The sequence below is a fragment of the Paroedura picta genome, chromosome 14 (assembly GCF_049243985.1).
Source record: "Paroedura picta isolate Pp20150507F chromosome 14, Ppicta_v3.0, whole genome shotgun sequence".
In the NCBI taxonomy this organism is placed as follows: domain Eukaryota; kingdom Metazoa; phylum Chordata; class Lepidosauria; order Squamata; family Gekkonidae; genus Paroedura; species Paroedura picta.
The window spans coordinates 21,112,931-21,131,115 of record NC_135382.1 but is presented as its reverse complement, the minus strand read 5'-3'; the positions used below and the strand labels follow the sequence as shown (position 1 = coordinate 21,131,115).

Sequence of the window (18,185 nt, the reverse complement as noted above, 5' to 3'; positions counted from 1 at the left end):
AGGGGGGGGGCTTCCTGTGCCCTTCCATCGCACTGCAGTGAGGCTAGCCTGGGGGGAACTTCCAGTGGACCATGCCCTCCTGCTCTCAGAAACCTCAGGACACACTGGTGTCATGGGGTGATCTGAGGTGTGCACCGCACTTGCTGGGGACATTGTCTTGTTTATTGAATTTAATATTAAGCTATTTCATGGCTGTAGAAAGGCCTGGTACTTTGTCAGATTTTGAAAGCTGTAAGTAGGAGTAAATTTCCCCCTCCAAAAGAAGGCATTCCTTAAGTTTGCATTGCAGAGGGAAATTAACACACGCGCACAAATATTTACTTTGGCCAGAATTTTCATAGTAGTTTGTAGGTAATGCTTGACAAAAAAAATACCATAGTGATTGAGCTAGAATGTAGGTAGATGTTGCAGGTTCAGAGCATAGCATTGCTCTTCCTTGACAGAACCAAAAACCCTGTTAGACTTTTCAGGAGAGGTTTGTTTGGAATCTCTTTACCCATTTGAATCATTCAGGCCAGACTTAGATTTACGATCTGCTCAGCTTTCTGGCCTGCAGAGTCTTTGACTTCTACATCCCATGTGTGAGAGAGATGTCCAAAATGGGCTGGGAAATCTCAAATGAGGTATGGATTACTTAGGCACTACTATCTTGAATAAGGACCCATAGCTGCCATCCTGATTAGAAGTCCTTAAAAGCAGGTCTCTTAGGACGCGAGGAGGCTTACTTCTGTGTAAGCTGCTGCCCTGTTCAGATGGGACCGGAAGTAAGCCCCTGCTGTGGGACATCCTTCCAGATAAATGGAAGGCGCGTGATCGGTTTTGCAGAGCGAGATCTGCTGGTGGGCAACCGCAAGCCCCATCTGTAGGCATCTTGAGTGTGTACGAATCGATCCAGAACTCCAGGGCTTTAATCCTGCTCCATTACAGTCAGCAGGAGTCCTGCTACTAACTTTAGCTGAGGCAGGTGGGCACCCTGGCTGTTTGCCTGGCTGTGGGGATTTCTAGCCCCAGAAAACTGTAAGATTATAAACGGGGTGGCGGGTTGGGGGTGGGGGGAATGTTTTGGTTGTTCCCTGTCTGTTAAGGTTTCAAGGCAAGAAAGTACAAAGGAGTGTCTTCTCTAGGGGAAAAAAAACCACTTTGAAATTGTAAGGGTTTTTAATTCTAAAACAGCCTGCACTTTCATTAGGGGTAAGAACAGAGCATCTTACCCAGGGCAAGAACAGAGATGAAGAATCAAGCTTCCGGCTAAGAGACCTTGAGACTTAAGTCCAGGGACCGGGCTGGAAGAAGAATTGATAAGCCTCTTTGGCAGTGAAGCCATGCTTAGTCTCCTGTGCGCTCACAAGCCAAGTCTAAACAGCAGAAGACAATGGGGTTAAAATGTATAATTTTTTTTAAAAAGCAGAAATTGTGATGGGTGGCTGCTGGTGAGACTTGCTGGGGATGGGAGGAAGCAGAGCTCCTCCTGCGTGCATTCAGAAATCTCCACTGCCCCTGTAAGGTGGTGCTGCTGTCAAAATGCTGATGTCCTGTCAAGCGGCTACAGTTCCAGAATAGCGCTGATTCTTGGGTCTCGCGCAGGGCAGATGTCTGTTCTGCATCTGTCCAGAGAAATCTAAAAGCATGTGGATTCATAACGGGGTGATGTATAGCTAGAGCGGCAAGGGAGCTGCTCCTTTCTTATCACCTTGTCCCAAAATGACATTCCTTTTTCCTTGCTCTGTGTTTTGGAAGGGGGGGAGGGGATTGCTTTCTAAGGAATTTAGTCTATTGAACGGCAGTGATGGCAGTCTGGGGCTATTTAAAAGGGGGGAGTGTTGATTCTAAGGAGCGTGGTGTACGTATTTGAAGTGGTTATTTGCTGTGGACTGTGGCATAGGAAGAGCTGGTGACATTTAGCAGGGTATAGCTGTTTTGTGGAGCCACTGCAAACCAAAATACCAAGAAAATTAAATTACCTTCAGAGATGTTGAATAGCTGTGATGTTTGACACGTTATCCTTCAACATGCAAGGGGCAAGAAGCATGATGGGTGTACTTTGCCACTTCCAGGTATGGGCAGGATTTTCAGCCGGTTATCTGTCTCTGGTACAGAATTGTCTTTTTGCCGTTTGGAGGGTGTGTTCTTTGTTGGTGCTTAAAAACTGATGCTCACCGGTTTCTGGGTGCCAGAGGGTATGCCAAAGTGTTTTTGTTCTTGCATCTGTTAGAGCCCTGCAATGTTTTCAAATTGATTGGGATGCTGGTGTCTATCTTTCTTTCCAGTGTCTTTTGAGTTTAAACTTGGCTTGGGAAATAGAGACCTTTCTGGCGTTATTAGAGATTACGGGGCAATTTGAGATGATGTACGGGGTGGTCAGTTAAACAAAAAATTCTGGATTGGATTCTCGTGCTCCTATCCTGTTGGAAATATGATTGTCTAGATAGCGGCTGGGTGTTACTTTGTTAAGCCAGGGTTTGTTTATTTATTTATTTCCAAGAAAGACCCCCAAAGAAAATAATTTTTTTAAGTTTGATGTGAATTTTACTACATGTCTAAATGAAGTGCCTGAGGTATCGAGGAAGTCACTAATTTAGAGGTGTCTCGTTACTGAGACAAACTTGCAAAAACCCCTGAATCCCAATTCACAAATTGGTTCTTCGTTTGTCAGGGGATATTTCACATCTAACACATAAGCCCGCGACCTTTAATTAGAATTTTGCAGTTTGTTTTATGCCCCTTGAGGCTGACACCTTGAAAAAGATTTTTCCCCCCTTTATTTCTTATTGCTAATAAGCATCTTTTTCTTCACCTCTGGTCCTTTGAAGAGTATGATGCAAATACACTTAATTACGGAGGTGGCAATAATTTGTTAGCTGAATATGTGATCAGGCAGATGCGAAAATGATCTTATTAGATCTGTGATCGTGCCGTGGAATCAAGGTAATGCACAGCTGTATTGCAGAGTGAAAAAACGGTGGTGTGTTTTTTTTTCCCCTCTTCTTTTTCCAGGAGGAAGGAAGAGCTATGTCCCGGCTGTCTTTAACACGGTCTCCAGTTTCTCCCCTGGCTGCCCAAGGAATTCCTCTCCCAGCTCAGCTGACCAAATCCAATGCTCCTGTGCACATTGATGTAGGCGGACACATGTATACCAGCAGCTTGGCAACATTGACAAAGTACCCAGATTCCAGGTAAGGCTGCTACGTTTCCTGCCAGTGTCTTTTCATTGTATGGGGATAGACTTGATGCCTGAAGGGCAGTTGAGTACCCATAATTTGGCTTCTGAGATTATGGAGAGGGGAACTGCAAAGCATCCAAGATTTTCAGACCAGATCCCTGATTCCCCCCCCCCCTTTCGCATTTGTTTAAACTACACTGCATTGAAAGCACCCATTGAGGACATTTTCCTTAGATGCATGGCTCTGACTTAAAGCAAAAAGGTTTCTTTTTTAAAACCCTGCTTTTTAACGTGGGCAGGACAGCAGCCCCACGAGACCTCTTGCAGGGCCAGCTGTTCCTTTTTCAGTAGAGTTGTCCAGTGGGAATCACTTCCTGTTGTCTCCATCATCTTTGTGGACTCTCACTGATTTCCATACTGCTTGATTCGAAGACAGTTTTGTTTGCAGAAACCCCAGTCTTGGTGGTAAAATCTGCTTGGGGGAAAAATAATATGTGTACTCAAAGAAACACATTTCGGATTGACACGTCTGTTGTATTCAGCAGATTTGTCCGCTGCACTCTCTGTCTTGTCTTGCTTCTTGCGAGCGTGTGCTAAAGTCTTTGACCCAGCATACAGTAAATGGAACTGTCCAAGAATGGATCAGTTTTCTACATGAGTGTTTTGCACAGGGAAGTGTCCATGAATGAATTGTTGCCTGTCTGTCTGTGTGCCTATTGATAGGGCGATTCTGTACCATCCCTACGAGTTGGGTGCTCGTCAGCCAGCGCAGAGGTGTGCGTAGCATTTGGGGCGTTCCATGTTGCAGAATGTCTTTTGCAATAGGGTCTTCTCAGGCAATGCTTGGGTTGAGCATTGGGAGGGTTTGGGGGGGGGGAAGGGGCTTAACAGCAGGCACGTTTGTCAGATATGTCTGGAGCAAGTGGTACCGTTGCACTGTGTGGTTACTGCTTGGTTTACACTTCGCAAGAAGCCAAAGGCTTATAGGTTCACAAGAGCCTAATCCTGACCAAAGTTATACCTTTATTATCTCACCATAAATCGGTTTAGGAAGCTTGGCATGCAAGGCAGATCTCCAATTCAGGCAAATTTGGGGCAGTATTCCACTGGGAAAGTCTCCTGCACAAATCCCAGTGAAAGGGAAGAATGTTGGACCACTGGAAAAAAAACCCCGCTGATTTTAACTGGTTGTGTTCTGCTGAAACGCAACGGTGGATTTCAGGTCTGTTGAGCTAACGCCCTCAGAGACTTTGCTTCACACATTGCCGTTCCAAAGCCTACAGCAAAGACTTTTCAAGTGTGCACCTAAACATTCCATGTGTGAATGAGACGAATGTATATTTGCAAACACCTAAACCATATAAGTGTACTCAGCAGAGATACGGGATTGGCTATGTCTCTCGTTCCTGCCTAATGTGCAAAGCAGCCTCCAGTGACCAGGGTGCTGGGTTTGGCTGAGGGAACCTTAGGCGGCAGACAGCCAGTTAGTTGTAAACATGACAGCTGCGGGATTGCTCAAGGTACATCAGTCTTTCCCACAGCTGCCTTATAACAAGTGCAAAGTTCACATGCATCTTTGAACTCTCAGCTGTACGTGTCTGGGGAAAGCAGTTTGGCTGGGAATGAATGCTAAGGTCGGTGCAGGGGCTGTGGCGAATTACTGCCTTTAGGAATAGCCTTGCTCTGAGGCAGAGATGTCTTGAGGAAGGTTGGGATGGAAAATGGTTTGGGTGGGGTATGGTTGAGTAGGTGGGCTGGGAGTTTTAATTGTAGGATGTTTTAAATTTTGACTAAATATTTTAATTGTTTTGTAAACTACCCTGAGCCCGCTTGCAGAGAGGGGGAGTCTATAAATCTAATAATAAGAAGAAGAATTGAGGAGGAGGGAGGCAAAGCGCCTCCTTTAATCCTGCAGTAAGGAGATATGACCACGGACTGCAGTAAGGAGATATGACCACGGACTGTAGAAGAGGTGCATAAGTTCAGTAGTTTTGTTTGGAAGAAAGTCAGGATTTCTGCACCTGTAGGACTGTCTGAAAGGGTGTGTTTACGTTTGGTGCTTATACCCCACTTTTTACCTCATCAGTGACCCAAAGAAGCTTACAGCTTTGTTCTCAATGTGTTCCTCACAACCACCAGGTGAGGTAGGTTAAGCTATTGGCACAAAGTCATCCAGTGAGCTTTTTTGACAGAGTGAGGATTTGAACCTGGCTCTCCCAGACCCTAGTCCAACACTCTAGTCAGATTTCTGTGAGATGGCTCCCTCAGGCCCCTGTGCACCCAGGAAGAGGGGATAGTGCAGGATACAAATGCATAAATCAATGGACAATTGGAATGATCTAGTATGATCATTTACACTATTAAGTTGGTGAAGGAGGGGTGAAATTTCCACCCAAATGGGACTTTTTACACTTCATACTTTTAGGACGTTGTTTTCAAATGTGTGGGTAACACTCTTCAAAGAGTGGAGGGCCACTTATTTACATTTAAAGCCACTTACCAATTATAGTTTTCATTCTATAAACAAACAAAAAAAGCGACAGGGGTACAAAAGAACCTCAGAAATCTATTTACAGTTTTTACGCAAATGCAAGACTAGGTTTTCTCACAGGTATGCCATAAAAAAGAGGTTGTTGTCTTACGTTTGTCTGCAAGTTATAGTTATGTCAGAAAATAATAGTTGTGTGTGTGCCTGTGACATTTTAAGGGAGGAGTCGTCTTCTTTTCACGGTAACCTTCCTTTGGGATATGTACAGTATTTTGCATTTTATTTCAGGCAGTTTCATATTTCAGCTCATGAATTGTATTGTGGGATTCAAAAAACACCCCATAAAGTACCCCCTCCCACCCCCCAAAAAACATTGCTCCAGGGAAGCATTTTAAAGTACTTTGGAGAGGGAAACAGGCCCTCGTGATAACATAACCGCTCCTGATAACCTCACCTCCGATAGATGTGTTCCTGAGGTACAAAAATACATATAAAACTGGCAACTATTGATGTTTTTATTAATGCAGTTTTTGCCCCTCGTGACAGAGTACTGTGAAATGCCGTGTCTTCTGCCATCACAAAGCATTATGGGATATTTTCTACCCATATATGCATTCAAATTTGGTTTGGGGCATCCCTGTATATCTCAAGATAGAACAAGTGAAAGAACCTCAGAGTATGTTAGCTAGGCTAAACTCACCCTTCCCCAGCTAAGAGGATGCCTATATTTTGGTGCTAATTTAGGGTTTATTGAAAAGGGCTATATTCCGTGCAGAAATGTCTTCTAAAGTTACAAACATCTTATGGCAGTGCTCTTCAGACTGTGTTTTGGGACCCAGGGCAGGTAAACATCTCAGAAAGATAGTATGACCCATATCCTCTGCACCTGACCCATGTCCAAACCACAACCATATGAGGGAGTGTTGTTTGGGGCACACTGTCAGTTCATCCAGAACAGTGGCGGGGTCCCAGTGGCCTGGCCAGCATCCTGCCAGAGCTTTCCCAGAAGCCTTTACAGCAGTCAGGAAAGCAAAATGGGGGAAAGGTAGCTGCTTGCAAGGCAACTACGGAGACAGAGCTGCAATTCCAAACATCTGTTTCAGGATTCAAAGAACAACAACAAAATCACAACTGGTGGTACTAAAAGTATTCCCCATCCTGGAGTTATTTAAAAAAGAAAAGAAACAGCAAGTCTGAAATTGAGAAGACAGAATTCCTGAGTTTAATTTGGGGGCAGCTCAGCTGAAAAATCGAGCACGAAGAGAGCCTACGAAAGAGGATTGCGGGAGAGAAACACGAACATTCAGAGAATCAGGAGTCCGAATCGATCAAGAGGCTTGTAACACAGGGTTGTCACTGCAGAAATACACACGATTCCCAGTCCTGTATTTGCCCCATAAAATGAATACAGGGAAGAGCTGTTAGGCCAGGGCTAATGTTCCTTCCTTCTCCTTATTCTCCCTGAAACCTCTCCCAACTGTGTCCAGGTTTTCTTGGCTCTGTGGACAATATTTACTTTATTTGAAAGCCAGCGTGGTGTAGAGATTAAGAGCAGTGCACACTAATCTGGAGAACCATGTTTGTTTTTCTCCACCATCCCTCCACATGAAGCTTTCTGGGGGATCTTGGGCCGGTCACAGTTCTCTCAGAACTCTCCCAGCCCCAACTGCCTCACATGCTGACTGTGATGGGAATAAAAAGGGAAAGGGGCTTGGAAGCCGTTTGGAGACTGCTTAAGGTAGAGAAGAACCTGGCTAGCCTAATCTCGTCAGATCTCCGAAGCTAAGCAGGGTTGACCCTGGTTACTGTTTGGGTGGGAGACCTCCAAATCTTGGGGCTGTGGCCTTGATTAACCCTATGTGGTCACCATAAGTCAGCTCTGACTTGATTGCAAGGAAAACACGCACACAAGGTGCAAAAAAGCAGGGTATAAAAACCTACTGTTTCATTTAAAAATATATTTATAAAGCTGCTTTTTTCTCCCCAGTCAGTTGGGACGCAAGGCAGGGGACAACAAGAAGTAAAACATAGATTCTTGTCAGGAAACCAGAACAAAAAAAGACAAGAGTCAGTGTGATTTCTCAATCTGTCAGCCCACAAATTCTTTACTCCTTTTGTTGGTCCTCCGGTGCCCCCTGAAACCATTCTGTCTCACGGCACAGCCTCTTGGGAATAAAGTTCAAAGTAGGAGCTCTTTCCTTGTGCTTTTCCATACTGTGGGGGCCACACAAGAGCAGGGACCACTTCCACCAGAGAGGATAGCAAGAAACACATTTGGACGTTCCAGCCCAGGGTGGTGATCATCTCAAACCCAAAACTTTCTTAGGGAATTTGGAAGGAGAAGAGGAAGGAATGTGTGCAAAACAAGTTGACTTCTTTTGTGCTGGACTTGATCCACAGATTTCCCTTTCCCCTCCTAACCCCTCTCTTGCAGTCCAGCCTCCGTTGCAGTGATTTCTGCTTGCATGCGAGGTTGTGTAGAAGTCTCACTGAGTTCAGTGGCATTTGTGTTGCAGTCCTGTGCACGCTTATGTCTGTGAAGTAACACAGTAGAGCGATTAGGGTCTCAGGCTAGGACCCAGAGGATATGGGCTATGTTGTCCAATGACCTTGTTACCGTTTTCCCTTGTTCAGCCTAAGCTGCCTTTCAGCTCGGAGCACGTGTCCTAAGAGGAAAGGCTGCAGAGGTTAGTCTAGAAAAAGATGGCTAAAGGGAGGTTCATAAAATGATGCATGAGGCAGGGAAAGTAGAAAAGGGGCGCTTTTTCGCCATATCCCATAATTGTAAAAGTCAGGGGCTACCGGACCTAGTTACTGGGCAGCAGGTAAAAGGACAGGTAAAAGGAAGGCCTGAATGCATTTTTATATTGTGAAATTCACAGCCAGTGGAGGCAGTTACAGCCACAAGCAAAGCACAGCCAGCTTCCAAAGGGTGATAGACGGATTCACTGAGTGGATGTCTATCAGGGTCCGCTAACCTTGGTTACTGAAGGCAGCTTCCATCTACAGGTGCTGCAGTCCTCTGAATGCCATTGCTGGAAGCAGAAACCAGAGGGCCTTGGCCTCTATGCTCTGTTGGCTGGACCTGCAGGGCAGCGGGTTGACCACTGTGTCAAAATAGCGTGCTGGACTTGATTAATTTTATTCATAGTTAGACTTGTATACCGCTTCTCCCACCAAGCTGGCTCACGGCGGTTCACAGAAAAAAACATATATAACAAATCACATCCTAAAAACATACCCTGAAAACAATCCCCAATAATCCTAAAACAATCCCCAACATCATACAAGACAGCAGTATACACAGTTTAATATTAAAAACCCTCTTCTCAACCACTGAACCATTGGGACCGGTGTGAATGGCAATATTAGCAGTATTGATTTGCAGTTTTGGGTAGAATGATATAGGGCTCCTGGTGCAGTCTAATGCCACGCATAGGAGCTGGGGGGACACCCCAGATCACCGCCCAGCCCTAACCAAACGCCTGGGTTAATGGTCTGATCCAGCAGGCTCTCCTTGCATAGGGATTTAGGAGTAGCAGGGGAGAAGAGAACTTTCATTACTACTGAAAGCCGGGAAGAAGGATGAGATAAAGCGTGGAGAGAAATGCATGGAATTGATCAGGTTTTTGCCTACACTTTCTCCCCCCCCCCCCCACCTTTAACTGAAAGACTGAAGGTTTAGCAAACTTTTTCAAAATGAACAAGATGAATAATTCCTGGTGTCCAAAGACTATTATACCCAAACACTCTATAATGCCATGCACTTGAGCTGGCGCGTAATATCGAGAGCACGCTGTTTTAAGAATGTTTTCCCCTAAAGTGAGCTACTTTTTACGTTGCCCTCGTGGCTCCCTCTCACTTCCAGCGTGTTCCGCTTTCTGTATCTTCCCCCTAACTAATAATCTTCTCAGCCTTAGGGTACTTCCCTCGTCTGTTTTATTGATCCTCTTATAATTCCTTCGAAGGTGGTTAGTCTCATAAGCTCCGAAAGAATTGAAGAGCGTGGAAGGCTGTGTCCTTTTCCATTCCCCATCCTCAATATTTCAGATTCCAAAACACCGTACATTAGGCTGAATCCAAAGGGCCCATTCCTCAGCTCTTTTCCCCCAACGGAAGGAGCCGCACCCTGATCCAGGAAACTTCCTGTCCTTCAGGAATGGTTCTGCAGGGTCCAGCTCCACGCTAAAAGACAGTAGCAGACCTGCCACTGGGTAGAGAGCAACCCTTTGTTAAGCACTTTGAAGCCGTCCTATTTATCTTGTTAAGCCCTTTGGGAGGCCAGAGTTGACTCCTAAGCATAGCCCAGTGAATAAGAACCGCCGGATCCTTTGAGCAAAACATCTTCGCTGTCTCTGCTAGTCTTACACAGTCTTCTTGCTGCCCTTGATGAAAAGAAACAAATACAGGATTCATACTCCCCAGTCAGTCCGGTATTTTGCACATCGCTTGACTTGCTTGTTCAACTTATCTAGAATCTGGAGTGGTCCCTCAGTTTACCCATAATTCTCAGTCCACCTCTCATTGGTCAAAGAGCTCCTGTGTAGGTCTCTTGTCCAGGACATCCAGTACCTTGGGGCAGCAGCAATTAGTCCTGGCGCATCAGCGGCCCAAGAAGCTGTGGCACTACTGGGGACGTAACAGAGAGTGCCTTAGGGATGAAGGAGTTCATTGGAGTTCTGTCCAAGACTGAGGAAGCTTTTGCGTTTGGCGTGGGGGACATTTATGAGAGGAGCGTTGTAATCGGTTTTAAAATTATTTTTCCAGGCTGTTTCTAACCCAAGAACTATCTCACGAGACTAGTTTTAATGTGTTTTTATGCTCACGTTTGTCTTGGTTTTTCAATGCTGGTTGTAGGGTGTTTAATTGTTAGTAACTTTTATGATGTTTTAATTGTGTTTTACCTTGCAAGATGCCAAGAGCAGTTTCTCTGGAAAGACGACGTAGAAACTCTTGAAATAAGTGCATAAATTTCACAGGGGACAAACCCTGATTTCCTGCCGATTTCTGCTTGTAGAGTCCCCGTGCTTTTGTGATGGGGGCTTTAGTCGCCTCCTACACAACTCAAGTGGGACAGGCCTGGGCAGCTCTGCCATAGCAATCCCTTTGCAACATTGTTTGTTTCATTGGCTTCCATCTGTGTTTCTTCGCCTTGAATCTGCTACTGGCCTACCAAGGAGGCAACATAAACATGGTCCGGTGGTACCTTAAAGGCCAGCATGAGCTTTCATGAGTCAGAGCTCATTGTCTTTGATGCATCACTTGAGCACATCTGATGAAATCAGCTATTTATTTATTTGGGACAATTCAGTGTCACCTCCTCAGAGTCTTGCTCGAGGCAGTTTACAATTTTAAAAACATGTTTTTTTTAAAGCCAGTAAAAAAACAAACCATGACTTGTGAAAGTTTATGCAAAAATAAATTTTGTTGGCCAAGCATGCAGTAGCATCATTGAATGCCCCTCCCCAGTTATGACTTTTTTGAAAGGCTATAAAAGCAATACCCTAGATCAGCCTTTTTCAACCTTTTGACCATGGAGGAACCCCTGAAATACTTTCCAGATTTCAAAGAGCACTGGAACTGAGTCTGAATGGACGTCAGCTGGCTACATCTCTGTACCATGCCCTAGGAAGACTGAGAGAAAGGAGGTAGGTTGAATCAGGAGTAGGTGTCCAGGTTTTGCCCCTTTTCCTAGGCATCATAACCATACAAGAACACCACCCCCAGGTCAATAGAAGTGGCCAGTTCCTTGCTTTCACAGCCATGCCAGGAATACCTTGTGGCCAAGTCCATTCAGGCAAGATAGGGAAAGGCTGGAGAGCCCCTAGTAAACTCACCAGGGAGCCCGTGTTGGAAATCCCTGCCCTAGACACTAATTGATGCAATCATATATGCACCTTGTTTCCTGCATTGCAAAGCAGGAGAAGGGGAAGGACATAAACAAACAAAATAGATGTTTGTAATAAAGGCATACAGTTCTTGTTGCCCTATTCACACAAAATGTATTGGGCTTTCGTAGAAGCCAAGGCAGGAGTACCAAAATAGTAAGACTGAAAAAGGCTCACGGGGGGGGGGGGGGGGACATATATGGCCACGGCAGAGAGTCCCCCCTGAAGTATGGCAAAACGCCCAGTGATCTAACCCCCAGGTTGGTTTTGAGGATTACAGAAAACACTCAAGACAGCTAGGTAAATGCTTAACTGTTCCAACTGTTATTCCAAAATTTCATCATCCCTTTTCAGTGCCTCTTGAACCTGCAGGGATCCTTTCCTATTTCTCTGTGGAAGGAATCCTCTCCATCTACATGATTTTAGAACGTTGCAGAAGATTCTGGGCTGTGTTTGCGGGAGCTCAATTCATGTAGGTCCTGGCAAATCTTCTCGGATTTCATCATTAACTTAGCACATACTATGGATACCCTCCCAGGGCTGCACATTCCAGGGGAAAGTCAATAGTGGTGGGGCGACTTATCTTTCAAGAAAGCTTCTCTGCTGATCTTTTCATTGAGGAATTCCTTATAGGCCTCCAGCAGAGCCCAATGTTCTTCTGAACACTTTGAAAATCTCTGACTGTAGGGAGAATTGCACCTGAGGATCTGGCATCGTTCTTTCAATATAGGTCCGGTTAAAAGAATTGGATCCGTGAGGAGAATTGTATTTGTCTCGTGGGGTTACGTGTAAATGAGGCCATCAGGATTTCTTCCAAAGCAAACCTGATCTAGGCGAACTGAAATTTGCAAGGATTGTCATCCATGGGAGCATGTTGAAGAGATCACATCATGGAGAGAGGATGAGGAAAAAATAGATTCTGTGTTTGTAAATTCCCATCATCATAGAAAATAATGAGGCTGTTTGGGTGCCCCCAGAATTGGACCCACTGGTCCAATCTTTTTGAAACTTGGGGGTTCTTTTGAGAAGAGGTTTCTGGAGCCATAGTGCATGTTTGGTACCTCTAAGTCAACCCCCTCCCCGAGAACCCAGAAAACATGAAGAAGGGAACTTTTCCCCCTTTCTGATTTAAAGTTTAAACCGTTGCTCATTTGAATCGCCAAATCATGCCAAATCGTGATTCGATGATTCGGACAAGGTTGATTCGTCCATTTAAGCTTATTGGGGAACACCGATTCATGGCCAAAGCATACCTGATTTCTGTTAGAAAGGTGGTTTCTAAGCCAAGTGTATAACCATACAGGATAGGGTTTCTGTTAGCTGTTGCAGTAACTAGCGGACTGGTATTTACTTAATTACTTACTTGATTTATACCCTGTTTTTTTCTCCTCAGTGGGGACCTGCAGCAGTTTTTGACATTCTCCCCTTCTCCATTTTATCCCACAGTAGTGCCGTGAGTTAGAAACCGCCATGAGCAGACCGAACAAATTGAACAAAGAAATAAGTTAAGCTGAAAGTGGCCTAGCCTCCATAACTTTGTCTATCCCCTTTTTCAAATCACCTGAGGTGAAGGTTATAAGAGATGCCATGTTGGATCAGGCTAATGGCCCAACCAGTCTAACACTGTGTCACACAGCCGCCCAAATCCAGGTGTCATCCAGAACTCCACTTGTTCTGTTGGTTCTCTTGCAACGGTCGGTTTCTTCTCAGAACAAAAACACAGCAACAAAATATTTCTCCTGTGTTATTTTTTTGTTTGTTTTAATTCCTGTACCAGCTTCTTCCTAGAAGCGGTGTTAGCAGATAAAGATGATGTGTACCTCAGTGGGGATCCTTTCCCACGATTACTGTAAAAAATTGGAGGATGATGTCTTGATTCTATATTGTTGGGCTTTGCATGCTTTGGAGCAAGGTCTCAACCGATCTGGTTTTGATGTGCACAGATCCCTTCCTGAGAATACACTGTTAGTCGCTGAGGGATGTTGAGAGAGACAATGGCCTGGTTATACTACTGAGATATAATTTCCATGCTCTTAATGTGTCAGAAACTAAGCATCTACCTTCCATCGGTCATTCAGGAGTCTCGGGAAGTGCCCAAATATTTCTGAGAACCTTATCCCAGCTATCCTTCAAGGGCTGTGTGTGTGTGGGGGGGGGGGGGATTCCTGGCTCTCCTGTTCCATTTAGAGAATCTGTAAGGACACTCAGGTTTGAATCTCCCTCTGTCATGGAAGCTGCTGGTTGACCTTGGACTAGCCACTCTCTCATTCTAGCCTTCCTTACTGCATTGTTGTGTGAGGAGGCCAATATCCCACTGCTCTGAGCTCCTTGGAGGAAGGGCAGGATAATAATGGATCATTACAAAAGCCTGTATAGGGAAGTGAAGAAGAACTGGGTTTTTTGTACCCCACTTTTTATTACCCGAAGGAGTCTCAAAGCAGCTTGCAATGACTTAGCCTTCCTCTCCCCATAACAGACACCCTGTAAGGTATGTGGGGCTGAGAGAGCCCTGAGAGAACAGTGAATGGCCCAAGGTCACCAGGCAAGCTGCATGTGGATGAGTGGAGAACCAAACCTGGTTCTTCAGATTCGAGGCCACCACTCTTAACCACTATGCTGGCTCTCCAGGATATGATGTCACTGTAGGAAGTGATGTCACTAGGCTGGACCTCACAGATTCATTCCACTAACAGAGAATGATATAGATACAATTTGGATAGGTACAGCCATAGAGTTCATAGATAGAGGAAAACAAACCACTGTGACACATTGAGTCTCTTGGCCAAAATAAGAGAGGAATTGTCTCTAGTGCAATGGTTGTAGAAACCCCTTGCTCTGTCTTCACCCTCCGGATCTGGACCCTTGGAGAAGTGAAGGAACATTAAGATATTCTTCAGGGGAATTTGTTGTCTACTCAGACTCGGCATTTATATCCCGAATTTGTGATACTGAAACATAAAAGAGCACAGAGACCCTGCTGGATCAGGTGCCACAGTGTGGTTATAAAACAGGATGTTTTAAACATGTTGTCATTTTGTTTTTGAATTTCCTGCTGGTAAGATGCCTTGGTAGGACTGAACAAAGTCCCAGAGTAACAAAGCTGCCCTCTCACAGCCCTACCCCTCCCCTTGTTTGACAGTCTCTACCTTGCAAACTCTTGGGGCAGACTTCTTTTGTCCGAGATGACCGGTCATGTTATAGTATTATATGTGCACATATATTAGAATTTATTTGACCACTGAAGAAGACCCTTTGGGTCAAAATGTGTTTGGTCTATGGCCATACCACGTGCAATATTAGATTTTGTTTCTTATATGTTTTAATTAATGCTGTTTTTAATCTTTTTAATGTGCACTAAATAATAATATACAGTGGCGAAGTTCTGTTATATTGCTAGTAGAGTGCGGAAATCCTTGGTTGATGTTGAGACTTGGTGGTTAACTTAATAATGTTGCTGTGGTTTCACCTATGTTTTGATGCTGGTCAGTGACAGTAACATACAAATGAATGAATGGATATTGGTATTCTAATTTTTTTTTGTTCATCCTTTGGGTTCTTGACTGGTAGACACAACCTATCAGGGTATGGAGCAAATCTGGAATATTAGACACAAATCCTGGGAGTTGATTCAGCAATATGGCCGCAGTAGTAACATCTTATGAGACGTGCAAGGTTCTTACAGGGATGAAATCTGAACAACAACAGAGTTATCAGGAGCCAAAGTCAGTGTGGCCAGGGGATGGTGTGACCAGGGAATCTCACTGAATCCCAAGTTGCGTGTTGGAGTTAATGGTGGGTCCCTTCCAGTTGGTATTACGCTCCAGATGACGCTGACTCCTGTACCACTGGTTTACCCTGCTAGTTATTTTCTTCTTTGTCCCGTTCTCAATCAGACAGCCAGGTTTCTGAATAACAAAAATCAGTTTGTGTTCATTCTTCTACTGTTCATTATTGTTGTATCTGATACTAAGCTAGCTAACCCTTCTGCCAAAAGCATCAAAACTGGGTCGCCGGCAGACAAAATAGAGCAGGGGTAGTCAAACGGCGGCCCTCCAGATGTCCATGGACTACAATTCCCATGAGCCCTTGCCAGGGGCTCATGAGAATTGTAGTCCATGAACATCTGGAGGGCTGCAGTTTGACTACCCCTGAAATAGAGAGTCTCCCTCTAACGTCAAGCATGCAGAAAATAGGATTTTGTAAATTAATGGAGAAAAACCCAGACAGCCTGGTGAGAACTGAGCATATCCCATGTGGCATGGAAAGCTGAAAGTGTTCTCAGCACCCCAGTGACAATTATGGAAAGGGTTTTCTGCTTCTCCCCCTTTGCCCCCAATATTAGTTAACAAAGCTAGAAAAGCATCCCTGCAGTCAAAATCTACCATTCCAGGAAGGGAGAACATTTTAGGGTGATACCCCACATACATCTGTACGGTCCAAAGCCATCATCCTGTATGTGCAGATGTATCGACACATTAAAATATTTGATGCCCTGGTTTAATGGCTAGTTGCAGCATTCATTGACAGAGGCGGCATAGTCCTCCCATTTCGCTTGGCCATCAAAACTTTCCATCTCACGTGCTGACCCTCACGTGCTTGCAAATCATAATGTTTAGCCTTTCAGACCCCAATCAGCCTTTATTTTAAGTCTGGGTTTACCAGGTCCCAGAAGCTGTTTAATACTGATTAAATATATCGATAAGATTTGCTTCTGACCGTCTGCAGTTGCCGTCCCTCTCTTAAGAACCTCATCACACATTACTAAGTATGCAAGTTGGGCCTGTATTCACACTGCGTCAGACATAACATGATCACGCATGAATTGGGAGTTTTTCACAGCTCCTTAGCAAGCCGTTCCAAAGTAGAGTCAGGACCGTGGTGCCTCAGTCTTCCCTCAGCATCACTTTCCCAGCCCCAAATAGCACCTCCAAGAAGAAGAAGAAGAAGAAGAAGAGTTGGTTCTTATATGCCGCTTTTCCCTACCCGAAGGAGGCTCAAAGCGGCTTACAGTCGCCTTCCCATTCCTCTCCCCACAACAGACACCCTGTGGGGTGGGTGAGGCTGAGAGAGCCCTGATATCACTGCTCGGTCAGAACAGTTTTATCAGTGCCATGGTGAGCCCAAGGTCACCCAGCTGGTTGCATGTGGGGGAGCACAGGATCGAACCTGGCATGCCAGATTAGAAGTCCGCACTCCTAACCACTATACCAAACTGGCTCTCAAGTATTTCGGGTTGGGTTAATGATGTAAGAAGAGGGGGCTGAAGCCCCTTCTTCACATGTGCCATGGTCCTGATTGGGCACCACACATGTAGCAGTTGTACACACACAAACATGCATAGGGTGTTACATCTGACACATGGCCAAGATCCTGACCTGAGTATTCGCCATCTCAAGTTCTGTGAAGGCGGAAATCACAACTCCGTTTACTGTAGACAGCAAACATTCTTCCTCAGTGTTCATCCACTGAACATTTTTTGCCTTTGGTATTTTGCTCTTCTTGAAAGTGGCCAGCTGTAGGTGATTGACCATGGTTAAGGGTCTGAGTCTTCCTTCTGGTGGAAGACTTGTCTCCATCTCGCCGACGCCTGCATTGCCAAACCAGCTGCTCAGATTGACTTGATAAGTGACCAGGCTTTGATCCAGCTCTCCTGTTTGATATATGTTTCATCGGCATCGCTGGCAAATGGAAAGTCCTAATTGGATTCATTATTCAAATTCAGAAGCGTTACAGCACAGAATTCTCAATTCCCTTTCATCCCCTCATCCTCGGTTAAAGTTTTATATATATATCCATCTAGAACTTTCAGAATTTATTTCCTAGCAGCCCCTTTGGTACACTGACTTTTAAAAATAGATATTGATGGCATATACCCTGGCTCCCTTCTATGGCAAAAATAGATATTCTCATCTGCACAGCAAAATATAAAAGTATTAAATCGAGGTGGTAGTAATAGATCCAGTGGTTCCTCCGGGTGCTTAATAGTTAGTGGATGTAATATCCTTCAAAAGCATTGAAGAAGTAGCATAGGGTGGTGGGAAGAAAGCTTCCTTGTGGCATTCTAGCATCAAAGTCAAAAGGTAGGAACACAGTGTTATTACAAAAATTAGAGATGGAGAAACCTATTACCTCCCGGGACCCGACAGAATTGCTCAGCCCGTTAGAACAGACGCTTGTCGTTTGGGCTCAGCGGTCTCGCAGGGAGGATGTGCCAAGCTTTAGTGGTGATCGTGAACTTTCCTGGTTTCATTTTGTCCCTGGAATTGTGGAAGAACAAAGGAAACAAGGCCCTTGAGAATCTGCAAAGGCTGTGGACCTAAGAACCCTGTCCTCGGAGCAAGTCCTGTGGGGCTGAGTGGGGCTTTCTTCCAGTTAGATCTGCTTGGGCTTCCCACTGTGGGACCACCGCCAGCCCCCAAGCATTTGAGATGAGGGGAAGACGTGACGTCCGAGTCCCATCTCACTTCACAGGTTTATGAACGTTGTGTGAGTTGATCACACCAATGATTCTTGTTCAGGGGCGGCCAAGCTGCGGTTTTCTGGATGTCCATGGAATACAATTGCCATGAGCCTCTGCCAGCATATTAGCAGAGGCTCATGGTAATTGTAGTCCATGGACATTTGGAGCGCTACAGTTTGACCACCCCTG

At 45.0% G+C, this 18,185-nt stretch overlaps 1 protein-coding gene across 6 annotated transcripts in view; it reads left to right on the top strand.

Annotated features, from left to right (window-relative positions):
• KCTD15 (potassium channel tetramerization domain containing 15) overlaps window positions 1-18,185 on the top strand; it is a 387,504-nt gene that overhangs the window by 327,304 nt on the left and 42,015 nt on the right. For 4 of the 6 annotated variants that reach the window (XM_077309658.1, XM_077309662.1, XM_077309661.1 and 1 more), the window contains one exon: window positions 2,995-3,173. In XM_077309658.1, the coding sequence (XP_077165773.1) occupies window positions 2,995-3,173 (179 nt within the window). Of the gene's footprint in view, window positions 1-1,475; window positions 1,645-1,792; window positions 2,055-2,994; window positions 3,174-18,185 lie in introns of those variants that run through there. The other 2 variants (XM_077309660.1, XM_077309659.1) reach the window with 2 other exon arrangements.